The following is a 22,140-nucleotide window of genomic DNA, read 5'->3' as shown; positions in this document are numbered from 1 at the left end:
CCCAGCATGAGATCAGTCTCTCTCTGTCTCTCTCTCTCTCTCTCTCTCTCTCTCTCTCTGTTTCTTTCTCTCTCTCTCTCTCTCTCTCTCTCTCTCTCTCTCTCTCTCTCTCCGCACACCAGCAGATGGCATCAGACAGCTGTGAGCAGCCATGTGGATACTAGGAATTGAACTCGAGACTGATCTGGAGTCTGTGAGTTTGAGGCCAGCCTAGCCTACAAAGAGAGTTCCAGGACAGCCAGGGCTATTACACAGAAAAACCTTGTCTTGAGAAACCAAGAGAGAGAGAGTGTGATCTCTGGCCTAGGTGTGCATGTGTGCATTGTCAATTGTCCTAGTTTAAGGGTGCAGAGCCAATGTGGCATACCCCTGCAGCCCCGGGACCTGGGAGGAGGATGGGAGGTTGCAAGCCAGCAGCAGTAAGGTCAAGGTCAGACTTCCTGAGAGCCTGTCTCACCACAAACAAGTCTGCACCTTAGCACCCAAGTCAGGGAGGCGGCCTTACCATGGGCCACAGAAGTCTCCTCCACAGCTGCCTCCTGGGAATGCTTAGAGCTGGCCTCCTCAGCGTGCTCTTGACTTTCCTCGCTGTCATCTTGTTCTTCCTCTGAGGAGGAGGACTTTTCATCAGAGGAACTGGCAAAGATGGCTTTGAATAAATCCATGGAAGGGCGGCCCCCTTCCCCACCCGCCTGTGCGGCCACATCTTTGTCTTCAGTCTGCATTAACAGAGAAATGAGTCAGGAGGGAAGGGACTCAATGCTTTGAAACACACCCGCACCCAGGAGAACGTAATTAAGACCGGCTTTAGGGGTATGGACAGATGGCTCAGTGCTTACGAGCATTAGCTGCTCCTCCAGAAGACCTGGGTTCGATTCCCAGCACTCACATGGAGGCTCACATCCATCTTTAACTCCAGTTCCTGGGGATCAGAGGTCCTCTTCTGACCTCAGCAGGCACCAAGGCATGTGGTGCACAGATGGGCATGCAGGTAAGACACATTTAAAAAAAAACGGCTCAGGGGACTGGAGAGATGGCTCAGAGGTTAAAAGCACTGCCTGCTCTTCCAAAGGCCCTGAGTTCAATTCCCAGCAACCACATGGTGGCTCACAACCATGTATAATGTGATCTGGTGCCCTCTTCTGGCCTGCAGGTGCACATGCAGACGAACACTATATACATAACAAATAAATAGATCTTAAAAACAAATAAAAGGATCCACCACCAGTGTCTCATTAAGCATGTAGCACTTTCCCCTTGTGGGCTCCTTCTAGAATATGCTTCTTGGAGACTGGTAATTAACAGACCTACAGAGGTCCCGGAGAGATGAAGCTGCAAACAATGCCTCCACGGAGTTTCGAGAGTCCATGCAGGCCTTCAGTGTCCAATACTAAGTTAATCAAGAAGCCAGTTGTAGTGGCACAATGCAGTCCCCAGCACTGGTGGAGACAGGGGGATTGCACATTTGAAGCCAGCCTGAGCCACAGAGTGGAGATTCTTTCTCAGAAAAGCAAATAAAAGCAGTGGGGGAGTGCTGAGGAGAGCACTGGTGCCCTCTCCACACAGCAAGAAGGAAGCCGGGACACAGGGTTAAAACGCCACAGGCCTCCCTTGGCCATTGCTTAGGATGAGCATTGAGACGGCCAGGAGGAGGAGGCGGTGACTTGGCACAAGCCCAGTTCAGTGAGCTCAGAGCAAAGGTGTGAAGGAGACAGCCTGCTCTCCAACAGCCCTGACTGTGTAGGAGCAGAAAACGCCAGCCAACCACAGGGCAGTGAGCAAGCTGGGCTGCATTGACTCTCTCTGCTCTCGGTGGTGGGCGTGGCTAGTGTCCCCTCAACAGTGGACAGACCGGAAGTGTCAGCCAAACAAACCCTTTCCTCCTTCATGCTGCGTGTGTCACAGCAACAGAGCTGAAACCAGAGCAGTTATGCACAACTGAGGAGACCACAACATGAAAAACAGATACTGAAATGACAAAAATGTTGGATTTATCAGATATTCTTTTTTTTTTTTTTTTTTTTTTAAAGACAAGAGAAGCTCTCTCTATAGCCCTGGATGGCCCAGAATTCCTACAAACTCACAGCTATCTGCCTGCCTCGGCTTCCTGAGTACTGGGATTGAAGGTGTGTGCCACTGCACTCGCTTCTGTAGGTAGTCACTAGAACTGTGTTCCAAGAATAAGGTGAAATAAATGAAAAAGTTTCATTAAACTCTTTCAAGAAGTGGGGTGTGGTGGCACATGCCTTTTATCCCAGCACTCAGACAGGCAGAGGCAGGAGGATATCAGTGAGTTCAACATGAGTCTGGTCTACAATGAGTCCAGGACAGCCGAGGCCTCATAGATAAACCCTGTCTTAACAACAACAACAACGTCTTTCAAAGAAATAAAGGGAAATAGTTATTTTAGAGATAGAAAATATAAGAATCAAAAGGTCAGCCGGGCGTGGTGGCGCACGCCTTTAATCCCAGCACTCAGGAGGCAGAGGCAGGTAGATCGCTGTGAGTTCGAGGCCAGCCTGGTCTACAAAGTGAGTCCAGGACAGCCAAGGCTACACAGAGAAATGCTGTGTCAAAACACCAAAAGAAAAAAGAAAAAAGAAAGAAGAAAAAAAGAAAAAAAAACCAGAGGGTGTGGAGTCGTTGCTGAGCTGGTGATGGAGTTCTGTGGTCTGTCTTTATAACCTCATCCACAGGAAGCAGGAGGCTAGAGGCCTGTGTGGCCCCGGGAGCTGGGCAACGCAGCAGAGGCCTGCACCCCAAGGAACAGAGTTCACTGTCTTACTCCGGAGCAGAGTGACCACAACACTGCAAAGTTTCTACTAACTTGAAAACAGCTCAGAAAAATGCACCACTTGAACCAAAGGAGAGAAAAAGGAGGGAGAAAAAAATAAAAAAATAAAAAAAAAAGAGGGCGATTAATACAAATAAACAAGCCAGGTGTGGTGGCGCACACCTGTAATCCCAGCATGTGGACAGGCAGAAGCAGGGGGATCTCTATGAGTTCAAGGCCAGCCTCGTCTACAAAAGGAGTCCAGAACAGCCAGGGTTACACAGAGAAACCCTGTCTCAAAAAAACCAAAACCAAACCAAACCAAACAAAAATAAACAGAAACTTGTGGGATGCTATCAAAAGGTCTTAATGATTCTGTCATAGAGTCCCAGGGCCACCATGGTTTGAATGAGAAACACCCCCTATTGGTGTTCAATGCTTAGTTCCAGCTACTGATGCTATTTTGAAAACTGGTAGAAAGTTTAGGGTCTGTCACGCAGCTGGAAGAAGTGGATCCTGGGAGGTTTTCTCTTATTCTGGACCTCCCCACATCTCTCCCACACCCCTTTCCTTGTCTCTCCCTCACCTCACCCGCCCCAACCCCGTTCTTCCCCCTCCTTTCTGTTTCCTGGCTGCCGGGAGGCGAGCCGCCTGTCCCATGAACTCCCACTGCATGACACCCAGGGTCAGAGAGGGAGGGGCCATAGGCTGAACCGTCTGAAACCGTGAGTCCAGAGAAATGAGACTCTCTTCATGTATTGTTAGTCTCTCATCAATGGAAAACTAACACATGAAAGGAATGGACAAACAAGCAGGGTCTGAGCACAGCTCAGTGGCAGCGCGCGTGCTTAGCATGTATGAGGCTCTGGGTTCAAGCCCGGCTCTGCAGCGTGAGCTGAGGAGCTACAGCTACAGCTTCCCAAGGATTGTCAGCAAAAATTGTGTACCTAACAAAAACAAGCAATTCTCAGAAATAAAGACAAAATACATGCCATTCCGAGGTGAGAAATGTGAGGGGATAAACTGTCCCACCTGCCCTGAAAAGCATGCTCGGGGTGGGTCCTCAGGAGGGACGGGGAGGGAAACACGGGGCCTCGGGGAGGGAGAAGGAATAGAAATAGTAAACAGCTCAGTAAGCAAAATGCTGGGATCTCCATTGGCTTCTTTACATATGCGTAACGGCTGAAAACAAACATGGCATCATGGGATAGTTTTCAGCGTGTGTACACGGAAAACACAGTACACATTAAAGAGGGCACAAAAAAATTAAAAAATAAATAAATTTATTAATTAATTAAAAAAAATAAAAGAGGGCACAAGGGGCTAGAGAGACGGCTCAGCGGTTAAGAGCACTGACTATTCTTCCAGAGGTCCTGAGTTCAATTCCCAGAAACCACATGGTGGCTCACAACCATTTGTAATGAAATCTGGTGCCCTCTTCTGGCATGCAGGCAAAACACTGTATATATAATAAATAAACAAATCTTTTAAAAAGGGGGGGGAACAAGCCGGGCGTGGTGGCGCACTCCTTTAATCCCAGCACTCGGGAGGCAGAGGAAGGCAGATCACTGTGAGTTCAAGGCACCTGGTCTACAGAGTGAGTTCAGGACAGCCAAGGCTACACAGAGAAACCCGTGTCTCGAAAAAACACAAAAGAAGAAGAAGAAGAAGGCAGCGGTATGTCCAGTGGTGAAGCAGTAATTCTCACAAGACTCTGAGAAGATGCAGATACTATACTCCCCAGAGCAAATCCTAAGAAACACTGAGAAAGCCATGCAGTGGTGGCACACACCTTTAATCCCAGCACTCAGGAGGCTGAGGCAGGCGGATCGCTGTGAGTTCGAGCCCATCTTGGTCTACAGAGCGAATTCCAGGACAATTGGAGCTACACAGAGAAACCCTGTCTCAAAAAACAAAACAAACAAACAAAAGAAATATACTAAGAGACAGAGTTTTAAAAACAATAAATTGCAGCGGGGTGGTGGTGGCGCACGCCTTTAATTCTAGCACTGGGGAGGCAGAGGCAGGCGGATCTCTGTGAGTTCAAGGCCAGCCTGGTCTACAAAGTGAGTCCAGACAGTCAAGGCTACACAGAGAAACCCTGTCTCGAAAACAAACAAACAAAATCCAATAAATTGGTGCTGGAAAGAGAGTTCAGCAGGTAAGAGCCCTTGGCTGTGCAGCTGACCTGAGTTCAGTTCCCAGCACCAATAGGGCGGCTCACAATTGCCTGGAACCCCAGCTCTAGAGATCTGGTGTCCCCACCTCACCTCTATGGGTCTCAGCATATGTGTAGCATATACGTACACATACAAATATACATAAAGAAAAGTAAAAAATAAATAATAATAACAAATAGGTAAAGTGGTATACTAATAATTACTCAAATAATTCAGAAGAAGGCAGGAGAAAGGCTGCAGAGATGGCTCAGTGGTTAAGAGCGCCATCTGCTCTTCTAGGGGTCCTGAGTTCAATTCCCAAAACCACATGGTGGCTCACAACCATCTATAATGTGATCTGGTGCCCTTTTCTGGCCCGCAGGTGTGCATGCACCTAAGGTACTCATATACATTAAATAAATGTCTTTCAAAGTGAGTCCAGGACACACAGGACTACACAGAGAAACTCTGTCTCAGGAAAAAAATATGTCTTTAAAAGAGAAAGCAGGAGAAGAGAAAGAAAAGGGAAAAGAGAGTAAACACAGGGGGTAGAGAGATGAATCAGTGGTTAAGAAATATCAGTGCACATAAAATAAAGATGAATAGATTTTTTTTTTAAAAGAGAGAGTATGAACACAGGCCAGGTATGGTGGTCCTCACTTGGAATTTGAGCACTCAAGAGTTGGAGGCAGGAGGATTAGAAATTGGAGTCTTGGCTACACAGGGTATTGGAGCCAGCCTGTGCAACATGAGACTGCCTCCAAAACCAGGAGTGAGCCAGACGTAGAGGCGCACGCCTTTAATCCCAGCACTCGGGAGGCAGAGGCAGGAGGATCACTGTGAGTTCAAGGCCAGCCTGGTCTACAAAGCAAGTCCAGGACAGCCAAGGCTACACAGAGAAACCCTGACTGGAGCCGGGCGTGGTGGCGCACGCCTTTAATCCCAGCACTCGGGAGGCAGAGGCAGGCGGATCGCTGTGAGTTCAAAGCCAGCCTGGTCTACAAAGTGAGTCCAGGATGGCCAAGGCTACACAGAGAAACCCTGTCTCGAAAAAACAAAAAAAAAAAAAAAAAAAAAAAAAAAAAAGAAACCCTGACTGGAAAAATTTTTTTAAAGCAAAACAAAACCAGAATTGAATATGAAAAAAGGAAAAGAAATTACATATATGATAAATGGACAACTGAGTCAAAAACAAAAACAAAAACAAAAACAAAAATCATGCTAATGTAAGTACTCAAAATGTAAGATTACCAAAAAATATCTTAAATAACACACAAGAACATGCTATTTACAAGAAACTCACTTTAAAAATAATGATATTGACACATTAAAGTAAAAAGATTGAGCTGGGCGTGGTGGTCACATGTCTGTCTTCCCAGCATTGGGAAACTGAGGCAGGAAGATGAAGAGTTCAGGGCCAGCCTTTCTACACAGTCTTATCTCAAAGGGCAAATCAGGCTCAGGAGATGGTTCAGAGGGCAAAGGTGCTTGCTGCCCAGCCTGCTGACCTGAGTTCAGTCCCTGAGCCCCACATGGAGAGAGGCCAGCCTCATAGAATGCCCTCTGACCTACATATGTGCAAAATGCAAAGTAAAAAAAAGCAGAGGACTGCAGGGTATATTTTCTCCTCAAAACGAACACTTATTATTTGGAAAGTTTTACCTGCGCATGTGAATACATCGGCTTTGGTTTCTATGGTTTATGCTAAGCGAGAGCTTAGACGGAAGCCTATAGTCTTTTCTCACATAGTTAGAGCTTTGATTGTGTTGTGGATCCGCCTAATGGGCACCAGCCAGGTAAAGCCTGTGGGACAAATCTGCTGTTTGCTTCCATAAACAAAGCTGTTCTGGAAAATGGTTATCCCTAAATAAGGGGGGTGGGGTGGGGGTGTAGCAGAGGCTGTCTGCCCCACAGAGCCTTGACTTTTTTTTCTTTTTCTTTCTTTTTTTTTTTTTTTTTTTTTTTTTTTGGTTTTTCAAGACACGGTTTCTCTGTGTAGCCTTGGCTGTCCTGGATTCGCTTTGTAGACCAGGCTGGCCTCGAACTCACAGCGATCCACCTGCCTCTGCCTCCCGAGTGCTGGGATTATAGACCTGGGCCACCACCACCTGGCGGAGCCTTGTCTTCTTACCACACTGCTCTGCACAGCAAAGGTTTGCTCACCCGGGCTACGAAGTAGAGAACATATCACATATAACCCAGTCTCAAAAACAAACAAACAAACAAAGCAAACACATAGACAAGGGCGGGGCCACAGTTCCCCACAGAGACAGCAGTGGCCCCCATACCTTGTCTGGGCGTGGCTCCAGGCGTGGCTCCGGACGTGGCTCCGGAATCTGCTCTTTGTTTCCTAGGGCGCTGGACTCTTGTCTCGGTGGTCCAACTTTTGATCTAGCCTGACTTAAAAACTCACTAATAGAATCCTCTTTCTTCTCCTGTTTGGATGTGTCCCATCGTGATGGCTTCCTGGATTCTGAAAGGCAGGAACCCGACAGAATCCTGGGATTAGCGAACAGAAGGCAAGGTCTTCAAGACGGGACTTTCTTTTGCTCTGCACCTCGCTACACCTTGGAGGGACCAGGCGCTGCACAAAGTACTGGGGATGCGGCAGGTGCAGACAGGCCTAAGCGCCTGCTCTGCCGGGCGCTGATGCTCGGGTATGAGCAATTTTAAAAAATATTTTTTATTTAATTTTAATTTATGTGTGTTAGTGTGAGGGTGTCAGATCTCTAAAGGGTTACAGACAGCTGTGAGCTGCCTTGTGGGTGCTGGGAATTGAACCCAGGTCCTTTGGAAGAACAGGCAGTGCTCTTAACCACTGAGCCATCTCTCCAGCCCCCACTCCCACCCCGCAGCCCAGTATGAGCAATTCTTAAGCGGGGTGGGGGGTGGAGGGGGAATCTGCATTGCGCTCACACCTAGGGCTGAACTACCCCTTACTCGGATCTTCTAGCTGAAGACGGGCTGAGACCTGGTCAGTACATAGGTCCCAGGGGGCTGTACTCACTGTCCGGAGCCCGTTGCTGTTGCTGCGGGGCTTTTTCACTGGGTCCTGGAGCAGCGGGCAGAGGGGCTGGCTCTGGGAGGGTCAGGAAGTTGAAGACGGAGTATTTGTCCCGCTTTACTCTGGGTAAGCCGACTATGGTTGAGCTGGGGTGCAGGGTAAGAAGGAAGAAAGATGAGATTTTAATAACAATAGCTCGGAGGAGCTCGTTTTCTATGAGGCTCACTTTCTCTCAGTGGCTCTCCTGGGGCCACAGGGTCTCAAGACATTTTTTCCTTCTTAGAGTGGTTCAGGGAGGCAGACTGCCTGACTTCAGAACCCTAGAGATTTTTCTATTAGTCAGGACTGTCGGGCATGGTGCCACAAGCCTTTAATCCCACCGCACAAGAGGCAGAAATGGGTGGATCTCTGAGGGTTAAGGGACAGCCTGGTCTACACAGAAAGTTCCAGGCCAAGTAGGGATACACAGTGAGACATTGTCTTAAAAAAAAAAAAAAAAAGGAATAAGAACTAAAACTTTTAACTTCAAAAATGACTTTACACTAAAGGAAAGTTCCACCACTAAAGAATGTAACTAAATTTTCCAGACAAGGTAATTCTACAGTATATGCTTTCTGAGAGTGTTTTTTAATCAAATAAGAAGACGCTAAACTTGTGTTTCTTAATTGATTTAATCATTTTATGGTCCCAAGGTCAGACGAGGGCATCAGATCCCCTGGAACTGGAGTTACAGTTGGTTGTGAGCAGCCATGTGGGTGCTGGGAATCAAACCTGGTCCTCTGTGAGAGCAGCCAGTGCTCTGAACCACTGAGCCATCTCTGACATTTTCTTTTTTTTTTTTTTTTTTTTCGAGACAGGGTTTCTCTGTGTAGCCTTGGCTGTCCTGGACTCGCTTTGTAGACCAGACTGGCCTCGAACTCACGGCGATTCACCTGCCTCTGCCTCCCGAATGCTGGGATTAAAGGCGTGCGCCACCACGCCCGGCCTCGTCTCTGACATTTTATAATGAGAATTTAAACACAGGCGTCAGGCAGAGGAGGCAGCCCAGTGACAGAGAGCTTGATTAGTGTGTGCCAAGGCCCTGTGTTTGGTCCTAGCACATTCCCAGACACTCGAAGGGAAAAGAAACACAAACATGTTTTGTTGTTGTTTGACACAATATCTCCCCAGTGCCTGGCTGTCCTGGATTTCCCACTGTGGACCAGACTGGCCTCAGTCTTACAGAGATCCTCTGGCCTCTGCCTTGAAAGTGCTAGGATCGGCTGAGCATAGTGGCGCATGCACACTTTTAATCCCAGCACTCGGTAGGCAGAGGCAGGCAGATCGCTGTGAGTTCGAGGCCAGCCTGGTCTACAAAGCAAATCCAGGACAGCCAAGGCTAACACAGAGAAACTCTGTCTTGAAAAACAAAAACAAAAACAAAAAACAAAAAGTCAAAAAGAAAAAATTAAAAAGTGGTAGGATCAAAGGCAGGCGCCCCTATGTCCAGCTGTGAATAACATGTTTAAAGTAAAATGTGTGAGCAACATTAAAAAGACGGCCCATGAAGTCATTAAGACATGGATTAAAGTTTACCTGTATTTGTATTTTACAAATGGATTAAGAGGCTGCAATAAAGTCAAAATATATGTGGCAAGCACAGACCTATGAATCAAAATACGGGGGACCGGGGGGGGGGGGGGGGGCCGGGAGAGATGGCTCAACAGTTAAGGGGGGGCTGGCAGGAGAGATGGCTCAGCAGTTAAGGGGGGGGGTGCTGGTGGGAGAGATGGCTCAGCAGTTAAGGGGGGGTGCTGGTGGGAGAGATGGCTCAGCAGTTAAGGGGGGGGTGCTGGCGAGAGAGGTGGCTCAGAAGTTAGGAGGGGGTTGCTGGCAGGAGAGATGGCTCAGCAGTTAAGAGGGGGGGTGCTGGCAGGAGAGATGGCTCAGCAGTTAAGAGGGGGGGTGCTGGCGGGAGAGATGGTTCAGCAGTTAAGAGGGGGGTGCTGGCAGGAGAGATGGCTCAGCAGTTAAGGGGGGGTGCTGGCGAGAGAGATGGCTCAGCAGTTAAGAGGGGGGGTGCTGGCAGGAGAAATGGCTCAGCAGTTAAGAGGGGGGGTGCTGGCAGGAGAGATGGCTCAGCAGTTAAGAGGGGGGGTGCTGGCAGGAGAGATGACTCAGCAGTTAAGGGGGGGTGCTGGCGGGAGAGATGGCTCAGCAGTTAAGGGGGGGTGCTGGTGGGAGAGATGGCTCAGCAGTTAAGTGGGGGGTGCTGGCGGGAGAGATGGCTCAGCAGTTAAGGGGGGTGCTGGTGGGAGAGATGGCTCAGCAGTTAAGGGGGGGTGCTGGCGGGAGAGATGGCTCAGCAGTTAGGAGTGCTTACTGCTCCTCCAGAGGACCAGGTTGGGTTCCCAGCACCCATGTCCTGTGGCTCACAACTACCTGCAGATCTGACACTGTTTTGTCCACCTTGAATCATCACATACGCATACAGAGGTACATACACATGAACAAAAATACAAGAAAGAAAGAAAGAAACAAGAAAGGTAGGTAAAGTAAATATGCAAAATTTGCCACTCCCAACAGTTAGAAGTTAAGTTCCTCTAGAAAAAGGGACTGTGAGGGCATATAAAATGAGCTTCAAGGGAGCTGGAGAGATGATGGCTCAGTGGTTAAGAGCACCTGTTGCTCTTGCAGAGGCCCCAGCCTCAGCTCCAGCACCCCCACAGCAGCTTGCAAGCATCTAGAACTCCAGGCCCAGGGGAACCGATGCCCTCTCCCATGCCCTAAGGATGCCAGGCAAGCGCAGGCTGCACAGACACACATGCAGGCAAAGCACATAAAATAAATCTAAGAATCGCTCCCCTTATATGAGCTTTAATGGAGTGGTTCTAGGTTTTACTGCTGTAGGGGCAGGCTGACCCAACTCACCCTGGATACGGGTCGGGGACGTTGAACCTCTTACACAGAAGCTTGTCCGGGTGCCACTCAAACGTGTCTCGGGTGAGTTTCCCAAACATCTTCATCTTCACAGCCGACTGCTTGTCACTGACGTCATTCTAGGAAGACAGAGGCGTTCTGTGTGGTGTTGTCAGAGAACTGACCTCATCGGCCTTTTATGTTAAAGGTGTCGCCCTTCAGGCTGGAGACGGCTCGGCAGTTAAGGCAGCACAGTCTCGCACAGGAGCCGGCTTCTGTTTTCAACGGAGTCCAGCAGCTTACAACTGCCTGTCCATCCAGATCCAGGGGACCCAAACCCTGTCTGGGCTCCGTGGGCACCTGCGCTCACATGCAATTACTCACATGTCAATATACACATTGCTGAAGGGTTTTCTTGTTTATTTTTGGGTTTTGTTTTGATTTTTGAGACAGGGTGTCTCTGTGTATCCTTGGCTGTCCTGGAACTCTCTCTGTAGACCAGGCTGGCCTCGAACTCACAGAGATCCTCCTTCCTCTGCCTCCTGAGTGCTGGGATTACAGGCATGCACCACCATGCCCGGCACACTAAAATTATTTTTTAAATTATGCCAGGAGACACTCTTATGAGTCATCCTTGCCCCCTAGCGAATTCCAAACCAGCCTGGTCTATATGGCAAGACCACGGCTCCAAACAATGAAAATAAAAAACGCCAGGGCTGGAGCAATGGCTCAGTACTGGCTGCTCTTCCAGAAGACCCAGGTTTGATTCCCAACACCAGGATGGCTCAACCATCTGTCACTTTAGTTCCAGGGAATCGAATACCTTCTGGTCTCTGAGGGCACCAGGCACACACATGACACACACACACACACACACACACAAAACATGAAGGTAAAACACTCATGTATATAAAATAAATATAAATATATGGGTTTTTTTTTCATGCTGAATTTCTTATCCCAGCACTGGGAGGCAGAAAGGCGATCTCTGTGAGTTCGAGGCCAGCCTGGTCTACAAAGTGAGTCTAGGACAGTCAAGGCTACACAGAGAGACCCTGTCTTGAAAAACAAACAAAACCAACAAAAAAGTAAAATGCTGAACTTCATTCCCTTGCATATCCATCAAAAACAAACAAACAAACACAGGTCTTGAGCTATCGAAGGGTTTGGGGTGCTTAAAGAACTAAGAAGGAAACATCACATTTTACTCTCCTACGCTAGGTTTTGACCTTCTCGCTGATGTAAGACTTACGTACATGGCGTTTTAAATTTTGCAGTCACTAGGAGGGGCTGGGGGAGATGACTCAGTCAGCTTGACACGTAACCCTGAGGGCCTCAATTCAGATCCCAAGGACACACGTCAATGCTGGGTGCAAGAGCCTGTGTCTGGAATCCCAGCTGGGGGAGAGGAGGGGGGGACCCCTGCAGCTCGCCGGCTGGCCCACCTAGCTGAGTCAGTGAGCTCCTGGCCCAGGGACAGACCCAGTCTCAAAACAGGAAGGTGAGCGCAGGTGTGGCGGCTCACACCTGTAAGCCCAGCACTTGGATGCCTGAGGCAGGGAGAACAAGAGTTCCAGGCTGCTTGCCTACATGAGACTTGTCTTTCTCTCTCTCTCTCTCTCTTTTTTTTTTTTTTTTTTTTTTGGTTTTTCAAGACAGGGTTTCTCTGTGTAGCCTTGGCTGTCCTGGACTCACTCTGTAGACCAGGCTGGCCTCGAACTCACAGAGATCCGCCTGCCTCTGCCTCCCAAGTGCTGGGATTAAAGGCATGGGCTACCACGCCCAGCTGAGACCTTGTCTCAAAAATTAAAATAAGTTACAGAGTAACTGAGAAAGACATTCTATGTTGACCCATGATTTCTACAATGTACATGTATGCACACACACATGCACATGTCCCTGAACACACAGTGCACGCATCCACATAAATACACATACACAAATAAAAGAAATTGATAAATAAAATTGCCTGGAGAGCTTGGGAGTGCAGGCTGATGGGTAGACCATGTATATAACGTGTGTGAAAGCCTGGGTTCAACTCAATCCCTACAACTGCAGAAATGCAAAGTGAACTTCACCAGGAAGGCGCGTGACGGCGACAGACCTCTTGGTCCCGAGGAACTTCCACCTGGTCTGAGTCATCCTCCTCTTTGGCGTGCGTGAACCTGGAGGACAGGGTAGAGTTGGATGACACATACAGCTGGGCTGCGCGAGCAAACTCTTCCCGCTCTCGGCTCCGCTCCCACTCAGTCATGCTGGGGTCCAGGCACCGGTCCAGAGCATCTGTGGTGAGGGAAACAAGGCATTGTTTCACCCCAGGGGAGCATGGTGCTTGAGGGAACGCATCAAGTAAGACACTACTGTGCTGTGCACGTACTTCCTCCAAGACCCTTGGGTTTATGGAGGTGGAGGGCTCTGGATGCTACCTCCAGTCAATATTACTTACTCTTTCTGTCACAAGATGTTTCTCCTGCTCTAGAGAGGTGGCTTGGAGGTTAAGAGCACTGGTTTCCAGAGGTCCTGAGTAGGATTCCCAGCAACCACATGGTGGCTCACAACCATATGTAACGAGATCTGGTGCCCTCTTCTGCCCTGCAGGCTACATGCAGGCAGAACACTATATACATAATAAATAAATAAAAATTTAAAAAAGATTTATTTATTAATTATTATGTATACAGTGCTCGATTTGCGTGTACACTTGCCGGCCAGAAGAGGGCATCAGATCACTTTATAGAAGGTTGTGAGCCATCTTGTGGTTGCTGGGAATTGAACTCAGCACCTCTGGAAGAGCAGACATTGCTCTTAACTGCTGAGCCATCTCTCCAGCCCCTAAATAAATTAAAATTTAAAAAAATACATAAAATAAGATGTTTCTGCTTTTTTCAGGTTTATTTTACCTTATGAAGTTTTTGCCTGCAAGCATGTTTGTGCACCCTGAACATATTGGATCCCCCAGAACTGGGGTTAGGGAAGGCTGTGTGCTAGGGTTCAGGGCATTTCGACCTGGGAGAAGCACAGAGAGGCTGCACCCACCTTTCTGACCCTTCTTCATGTGCGTCAAGTACTCTTCATATCGTCTCTGCTTTTCTGGGTCTTTGGCAAAAGGCTTGAAGTTGCTGGCTCGTGGGCTGGCTGTCCCGGCGCCCAGGGCCAGGTGCCATGAGCTGTGGCTGGGGCCCGGTGTGGAGACCTGCTCTCTGTTGCCTGCAGCGCTCTGGGCCAGACTCCTGGCCTTGGCTTGCGCCGCTTTCAGGTCCGTTGCCTGCTTCGTTTCTTTGATTCTTTCTTTGTCTTTTTGGGACAGAAACTCCAACACTGAGGTAGCTGGCCCTAAAGAAAAGCAATAACCAAAAAACTGAAAAACAGATTTACCTTTTTGGTATACACAGTCACTATCACAGAGTGTATATAATCAGAGATAAGGGTTATGTTACTGTTTCATCAATATCTATATGTCCCATGAACTATATATTTACACAACAATGGGATGGTTGATTAAAAAGGAGGTGGCTATGAGTACAACTCCGAGGTAGAGCGAATGGCTGGAAGACGGAGAGCCTTGTGCTCCACGCCCAGGATGAGGCCTCTGGACCGCAGGTGGCTGTAGTCATGGCTTCCATGGGCCTCCCACTGAGCACTCATATCACACACACTCACTGGGCATCAGCTCCACAGCAGGCAGTGGCCCAGGCTTTGAGGGACGATGCAGGTAAGGGCCCTCCTGTCCCTACTGAGATATCAGAGGACAGCTGCAAAGAACAGCGATGGAGCGCGCAGGCCATTCTGGCATTTGGGGTGGGGAGGGCTGCGGCAAGACTGGCATGAGTTCAGAGCCAGCCTGGGCTACAGACTAAGGTCTTGTCTCAAAAAGCAAACAGCAGCATGGTGGCACACGCCTTTAATCCCAGCACTCAGGAGGCAGAGGCAGGGAGATCGCTGTGAGTTCGAGGCCAGCCTGGTCTACAAAGTGAGTCCAGGATGGCCAAGGCTACACAGAGAGACCCTGTCTGGTAAAACCAAAAAACAAAACTTGCCCTCTGATTTCCATACAGGCACCGTGGTTCATACATGTAGACACACACATACACACACACACACACACACACACACACACACACACACACACACACAGAGCATAATAAAGCATCTTTAAGGATGTGAAGGAGCATAATGAGGCAGTGCATGCTTATAACCCCAGGACTAAAGAGGCTGATTGAACAAATAATCATTCTAGGCTAGTGGGGTGTACCTAGTGAGAACCCATCTCAAAAAAAAAAAAACCAAACAAACAAACACAAAAGAGGGGGGGCCAGGCACAGCAGCACTCCGGAGGCAGAGGCAAGAGGATCTCTGTGAATTTAAAGCTAGCCTGGGCCGGGCGTGGTGGCGCACGCCTTTAATCCCAGCACTCGGGAGGCAGAGGCAGGCGGATCGCTGTGAGTTCGAGGCCAGCCTGGTCTACAAAGCGAGTCCATGATGGCCAAGGCTACACAGAGAAACCCTGTCTCGAAAAACCAAAAAAAAAATTAAATAAATAAATAAAAATAAAAAAAAATAAAGCTAGCCTGGGCTACACAGCAAGCTCCAGGATAGCCAGGACTATGTAGAAAGACCATGTCTCAAAATAAACAAACGAATGAATAAATGAATGAATGAATGATGAGAATGTGTTTTTAAAAGTGAGGATGAGAACCAGGCGGTGGTGGTGGCGCATGCCCATAATCCCAGCACTCAGAGGCAGGCGGATGGCTGTGAGTTCGAGGCCAGCCTGGTCTACAAAGCGAGTCCAGGATGGACAAGATAGCATAGAGAAACCCTGTCTCGAAAAACCAAAAACAAAAATTAAATTAAATAAATAAAAAGTGGGGATGGAGCGGTGGCTCAGTAGTCACTCCTGTAGACACCCAATGTGCACACAGGCAGCTCAGAACCAACTACAGCTTCAGCCCCCGGGGATCCAACAGCCTTTTCTGATCTACACACACACACAGACACAGACACAGACACACAGACACACACACACACAAACACACTATTTTTGTTGCTGTTTTTCAAGACAAGCTTCTCTTTATAGCCCTGGCTGTCCTGAAACTCAATTTGTAGACCAGGCTGGCTTTGAACTCACAGCCTCTGCCTCCCAAATGTTGGGATTAAACTTAAATAACAAATATTTAGACAAAACAAATAACCTGAGAGGCACTCCTGTAACTGAGACATTTGTGTGGCAGAGGCAGCAGGACCAAGAGTTCAAAACCATCCTTGGCTACATTATTAATTTATGGCCGTCTTGGGCTACATGAGGCTTTAAAGGGGGGTAGGGGGGAGGGGCAGAAAAGAACAATTCACCGAGTTATAATAATAAACAAACTCTGTGTACACCTGTATACGCTGTTTACAACACACGGCACTGCTCCTGCGGTTTAAGAACACAAACTGCATCCATACACATCAGCGGGAGATACAGCTGTGCATTGCCTCCTCCTCCGGGCACACACCTTGAACAGGCGCCTCTCCCAGCAACTCCCCGCGCTTGGAGGCGTTCAGCTGGTGCCTACTGTGCGCAGCCGCCACGTCTGCTCCCGCTTTCCCAGCCGACTCCGACAACACCTGAAGTAAGTGAGCATTCTCGGACGTCGGGGCGACCACGGGTCTGAAATAGTGCACTGGCCGGTAGTCTCTGGGCAGCTGAGGGGGTGGGTACATCTTAACAAAACCAGACAAAATCAAAGTCAGGAAATGCAGGCTGCAAGACCACAAAGGCTCAATAAAGAAAAGAACCATGATTTCAGCGCCATGAAGCCTGCCCCGCCCCTCCCGGGGCCACGGCCGGGAGGGGCTGCAGCAGCCTGGCCCCTGACGCACACCGGAAATACTGTCCCCAGAAGTACTGTCCCGATGGGCTCACACTGCCAACATCACCCCTGCTGATATTTATGTTTCCCAGGATGGGAACACTAAATATGGAAGGTACAGCACAGTGTCCTGCCCCACGTGCAGACCCAGCCCACTGTAAGACAAAACATTTACAAGTGTTTGATTTAACACTTCGAAAATTAAAAAAAAAAACAAAACCTTGAAATTAGGTAGTTTTAAAACCAAAACTCTCCCAGCACTCGGGAGGCAGAGGCAGGCAGATCTCTGTGAGTTCGAGGCCAGCCTGGTCCAGGACAGCTAAGGCTACACAGAAAAACCCTGTCTCAGGGGAAAAAATATTCTATGTTCAGGCTATGGTTCACTTCCAGAGTGAGACTTCAGACCTTTTTTTGTTTTGTTTTGTTTTACTTGTGAATGTGGGTATCTGTTGTGTAAGCGTTTGTGCACATGTGTGCAGGTGTGCCAGAGGCCAGATGAGGACGTGGACCCCTAGGAGCTCGAGTTATGGGTATTTGTGGGTGCTAGGACCCAAATTCAAGTACTCGTAAACACTGAGCCTCCCACCCCAACTGTACCTCTTTATGCAAGGGTTTTTTGTTTGTTTGGTTGGTTTGGTTTGGTTTGGTTTGGTGTTTTTCGAGACAGGGTTTCTCTGTGTAGCCTTGGCTGTCCTGGACTCACTTTGTAGACCAGGCTGGCCTCAAACTCACAGCGATTCACGAGCCTCTGCCTCCCGAGTGCTGGGATTAAATGCGTGCACCGCCCCGCTTCGAGGTATTTTTTAATTCAGGCACTGAGTAGAGCGGAGGATGTGGCTCAGTTACAGTATTTGCACAGCAGTCACAAGACCCTGGGATCAATCCTTAGTAACCCCAACAACAACAGAACAAAGTAACAAAGACAGACTAGGGTGTCGCTCAGTGGTAAAGTGCTTGCTGAGCATGCATTCGGCCTTCCACTCAAACCTCAGCGTAAGAGACAGAGGGGAAAGCTGACAAAACTCAAGTGTACATACATCTGTGAAAACTCAGGATTATGATCCTGAAGTCATTAGTGACTGCAGAACAGCAAAGTTAAGAGGAAAGCAAGAGTGTCGCTGTTATTTGGGGGTGATGGACCTTGCACATACTGAACACAGTCTCTACTGCTGAGCCACATTCCCAGCCCCTTTTCGGAAACAGAATTACACTATGTAGCCCTGGCTGTCCTTAAACTCACTCTGTAGACCAGGCTGGTCTCAAACTCAGGCAGGATCCGCCTGCCTCTGCCTCCTGAGTGCTGGGATTAAAGGTGAGTACCATCTACTCAGTATTTAAGTAGCCACTGAACGGTCTCCTTGCTCTTGGTATAACAAGCATAGATTAGCAGTTGCTTGAACATTGCCTTCTAGAACTAGAGGTTCCCTGGAAGTGGGAAGCAGGCCGCCTCTGAACCTCAGCAGAAGTGCTCGGTCCCAGGTGCCAGCGCCGGCCTGAGAACCTTCCACCATAGCCGCGTCTGTGTCCCGTCCTTACCAGCAGAGCCAGGAGTTTGCAGTTCCCTAAATCGCCTTTGCCGGGGAAGTACTTGCATGTACGTGTCTTGCCTGTATGTATGTCTGTGCACCACCACATGTATGTCTAGAGCCAGAAGAAGAAGCCACAAGAGGGGACGGGATCCCCTGAAACTGGAGTTACAGCTGTGAGCTGCCATGTGGGTGCTGGGACTCGAACCTGGGTCCTCTGGAAGAGCAGTATGAGTGTTTGTAACTGCTGAGCCAGCGTATCTCCGGCCCGCACCTTTTTTTTTCTAAGGAAGAATTTTTCCGTGTCCTGTGCCCGTCTGGAAGTTTCCCTTTCCTGCCTCCGCACACCGGACGACAAGTTCAGCAGCACAGCGGCTTTTCTGACATAGGCTTGGGAACTGAACTCATGTCTTGAGTACTTTCCTGGCTGAGCTGTGTGAAGCCCTCCTCCCGCTTTCTAAAACAGGGTCTTAGTCAGTTTCCCGGAATGGCTCGGAATATGATTCTCCTGCCTCAGTTTCCCAAGAGCTAGGATTACAGACCCTGTACCATCACATTGAGATTTCTTCTAAAAAAAATTATTAACAGGAGAATATGCATAAAGAAATATCAAATTTCCATAAGTGCATTGATATAGCTCAATTAATTACTTAATATTATAAATATTAAAATAAAAATATATAAATTTTTTTTAAAAACACTATAGCAACCAGACCAGGAAAATAATTTTAATGTAAAGATTTTCTTACCTTCTTTGAAGATAAAGGTTTAGAAGCCAACGAAAATCCTTCCAGAATTTTGCCAACATATCGGAGATCTCTCTCTGCTTCTACAAAATGACATCACTGATTAATTCCGGAAATTGAGATGATTACAGTGAGACAAAAGACTTCTTATCCTCCAGAACATAAACAGCACCCCGGGTGACCTCACTGGGAAGGGACATTAGGGGACACAATGGCATTCAAGCCCTCACACTTTTGTTGACACAGTGAGGCTCGGCCCAAACTGCCCCGCGCTGCCACCCAGACAGCTGCGTCCCAGGGACAAGCACCCAGCATGCATGCTTCAAAGCAAGGACCTCAGATGACAGCAGCTGCACAGGCGCCTACCGCCATGATGTGTCACCTCGCCAGGAGCCCAAGGACTGGCTTGCAACCTCTAAAAGCACGAGCTAAAATAACCCCACAAAGCTGTCCCTCCTTCCCCACCAAAGAAAGCGACCTGGGGAGCTCTGTGGAGTGAAAGTTCTCAAGAAGAGCCCACCAGAGTGTCAAAGGAAAAGTCCCAACTGCAAAGGTCATTTCTCACACAGGGCCCCCAGGGTGGCTGTCTCCTAGTTTCCTTAGCAACAGCCCAAATACGGCTCCCAGGCAACACAACCAGGTCAGCTGTGATCTCACCCTAGGACAACGTATTGCTGCAAAAGAAATGCTAACAGTAGATAGATAAAGACCACAAACGAAGGAAACCGAGTGACCAACGCCCTCTGACTTGAGCAGGGGACTGTCCAGCAGCACACGCAACTGTGACAAAGGCCCTTGGCAAGACATTCTGCAGAGGGGTGCACATAAGAGTCATTTCAGCCTCACTAATTGCTGAAAGAAAAAAATTTTAAAGTCAACTGCAGAGATTGGATAAAATGAAAAGAAAAGAATATGTGCAGGAAGCCAGGCATGGTGGTACACGGCTTTAATCCCAGCACTCGGGAGGCAGAGGCTGGCAGATTGCTGTGAGTTCAAGGCTAGCCTGGTCTACAAAGAGAGTCCAGGACAGCCAAGGCTAGCAAACATTAGAACCTGTCTCAGAGAAAATTATATATATATATATATGCAAATTTAAAAAAGAGACTAGCTGAATGTGGTGGTGCACGCCTTTAATCCCAGTACTTGGGAGGTAGAGGCAGGTGGATCTCTGTTCTGGGCCAGCCTGGTCTATAGAGTGAGTTCCCAGATAGCCAGGGCTCCACAGAGAAACCCTGTCTCAGGAAACCAAAAGAAATAAATAAAACAAAAAATTAAAAAAAGAGGCAAATAGGCCAGCCCCAAACTCATAGCCCTGCAGGGTTTGTGGCCCCGGGAAAGGGTTTGTGGCAGGAGGGAAGAGCTGGTTGTGCGACAGGAGCTCCCATCACAGGAAGGCTCGGCTGAGGATTCCTGCAGCACCCATCAGCAGCACAAAGGCACTCTATTCAGGCAAAGTGAAAGGTTTGCCTGGGAAAGCAGACTAGTGTACATGTTACTGCGAACCACCAACCACTGTAAGGCAGAGAGTGGTATGTTGGTAATGTAGCTGATTGACATGAACTACTAGGGTTACTGATATAATTAAGATAACGACTATCAATTCCATTCTCCCATCAGTTTCTAGAGTACGCTCAATTAGTAATTAGTACTTTCCAGTATTATATAATCAACATGGCACACTGTTGATGGTATCAACACATTAGCTATGTAACATAAAAAAATCAGCACACTAATCCCAGCACTCGGGAAACAGAGGCAGGTGAATTGCTGTGAGTTTGAGGCCAGCCTGGTCTACAAAGCGAGTCCAGGACAGCCCAAGATAACACAGTGAAATCCTGTCTCGAAAAAGAAAAAGAGAAAAATAATCAGCACACAACTATTAATTATAATACAATAACACTTTTTTTCCCAAGACAGGGTTTCTCTGTGTAGCCTTGGCTGTCCTGGACTTGCTTTGTAGACCAGGCTGGCCTCGAACTCACAGAGATCCACCTGCCTCTGCCTCCCGAGTGCTGGGATTAAAGGCATGCACCACCGTGCCCAGCAACACTTCTATTTTATAATCTGTGAAATTATCTATCTTTTGGGCGAGGGGAGGGGACCGGGACTGAGTCTAGGGCCACTGTGCTGACTGACTCTGTATGAGACGCTCCCAGGTTTCCACCCTGTCCACTTCCTGCACCATTTCTAGAAAGCGAGGCTAGGATGCCAGCTCAACCATGGGATCTGAACCGTCACGGACTCTGGCATGAGTTCCAGTTGTGTTGAGAGACACCAGCGATGATAATAATCACATCTGTAATTCCTGCGCCTGGGAGGCAGAGGCAGAAGGAGTCCAGCTGTGAGACCAGCCTGGGCTACAGAGTTAGACCTTAACTACGAAAACAGTGAGGTGGGAGACCATGTCTGACTGCAGACAAGAGCCCCATGTGAGGCCTGAAGCGGGAGACAGGTTAAGCCAAGCTCTGCTGTGCTAAGGGCTCTTGGCCTTGTCACATGTTCCCAGACCTGGTCCTCTGAGCTGCTGTTTAAATCGGCTGAATCTGGCCACCTACCAGTTCCCTGAACTCTGAGTCCCCACTGCCGTCTGACCACGGCATGGCACCAGGCCACGGATTCATTCCTTGCCTGCCCCAAGCCTCTCCAGCTCCCTGGTGCATCCCCACCCCCACTGCTGGCTTTACCTGTGGCTTACAACCAACTGCTTTCTTATATCCTATACACTGCAGGGCAGGTAAGCCTAGGCTTCACTGTATAACCCAGGCGAGCCTCATACTCAGGGCAATCCTCCTGCCTCAGCTTTCCAAGTGCTAGGATTACAAGAACAAGCCACTCTACCAGCTTCCAATGTTTCTCACCCTCATGGTTTTTTGTTTTTTGTTTTGTTTTTTCGAGACAGGGTTTCTCTGTGTATCCTTGGCTGTCCTGGACTCACTCTGTAGACCAGGCTGGCCTTGAACTCACAGCGATCCACCTGCCTCTGCCTCCCGAGTGCTGGGATTAAAGGCGTGCGCCACCACCCCCCAGCACCCTCATGTTTTTTTAAGTTATTCAGTTTTATTTGATGCGCGTGACTGTTTTGCCTAGATGTATATATGTGCACCATGTGTGTGCCTGGTGCCTGTGACGGCCAGAAGAGAGCGAGCCCGAGAGCCCCTGGAACTGGAGTTACATACTGC

The 22,140-nt window shown here is 48.6% G+C and overlaps 1 protein-coding gene across 1 annotated transcript in view; it reads right to left on the bottom strand.

Annotated features, from left to right (window-relative positions):
- Positions 1–22,140, bottom strand: part of Gpatch1 (G-patch domain containing 1) — a 52,643-nt gene that overhangs the window by 13,423 nt on the left and 17,080 nt on the right. The window contains exons 9-16 of the mRNA XM_051162191.1: positions 18,965–19,044; positions 16,333–16,540; positions 13,871–14,167; positions 12,939–13,117; positions 10,847–10,974; positions 7,940–8,082; positions 7,221–7,405; positions 506–719 (exon numbers count right to left, since the gene is read on the bottom strand). Of these exons, the coding sequence (XP_051018148.1) occupies positions 506–719; positions 7,221–7,405; positions 7,940–8,082; positions 10,847–10,974; positions 12,939–13,117; positions 13,871–14,167; positions 16,333–16,540; positions 18,965–19,044 (1,434 nt within the window). The remainder of the gene's footprint in view (positions 1–505; positions 720–7,220; positions 7,406–7,939; positions 8,083–10,846; positions 10,975–12,938; positions 13,118–13,870; positions 14,168–16,332; positions 16,541–18,964; positions 19,045–22,140) is intronic.

Source organism: Acomys russatus, chromosome 19, assembly GCF_903995435.1.
Source record: "Acomys russatus chromosome 19, mAcoRus1.1, whole genome shotgun sequence".
Classification (NCBI taxonomy): Eukaryota; Metazoa; Chordata; class Mammalia; order Rodentia; family Muridae; genus Acomys; species Acomys russatus.
This window is presented reverse-complemented; position numbering and strand designations above follow the sequence as displayed.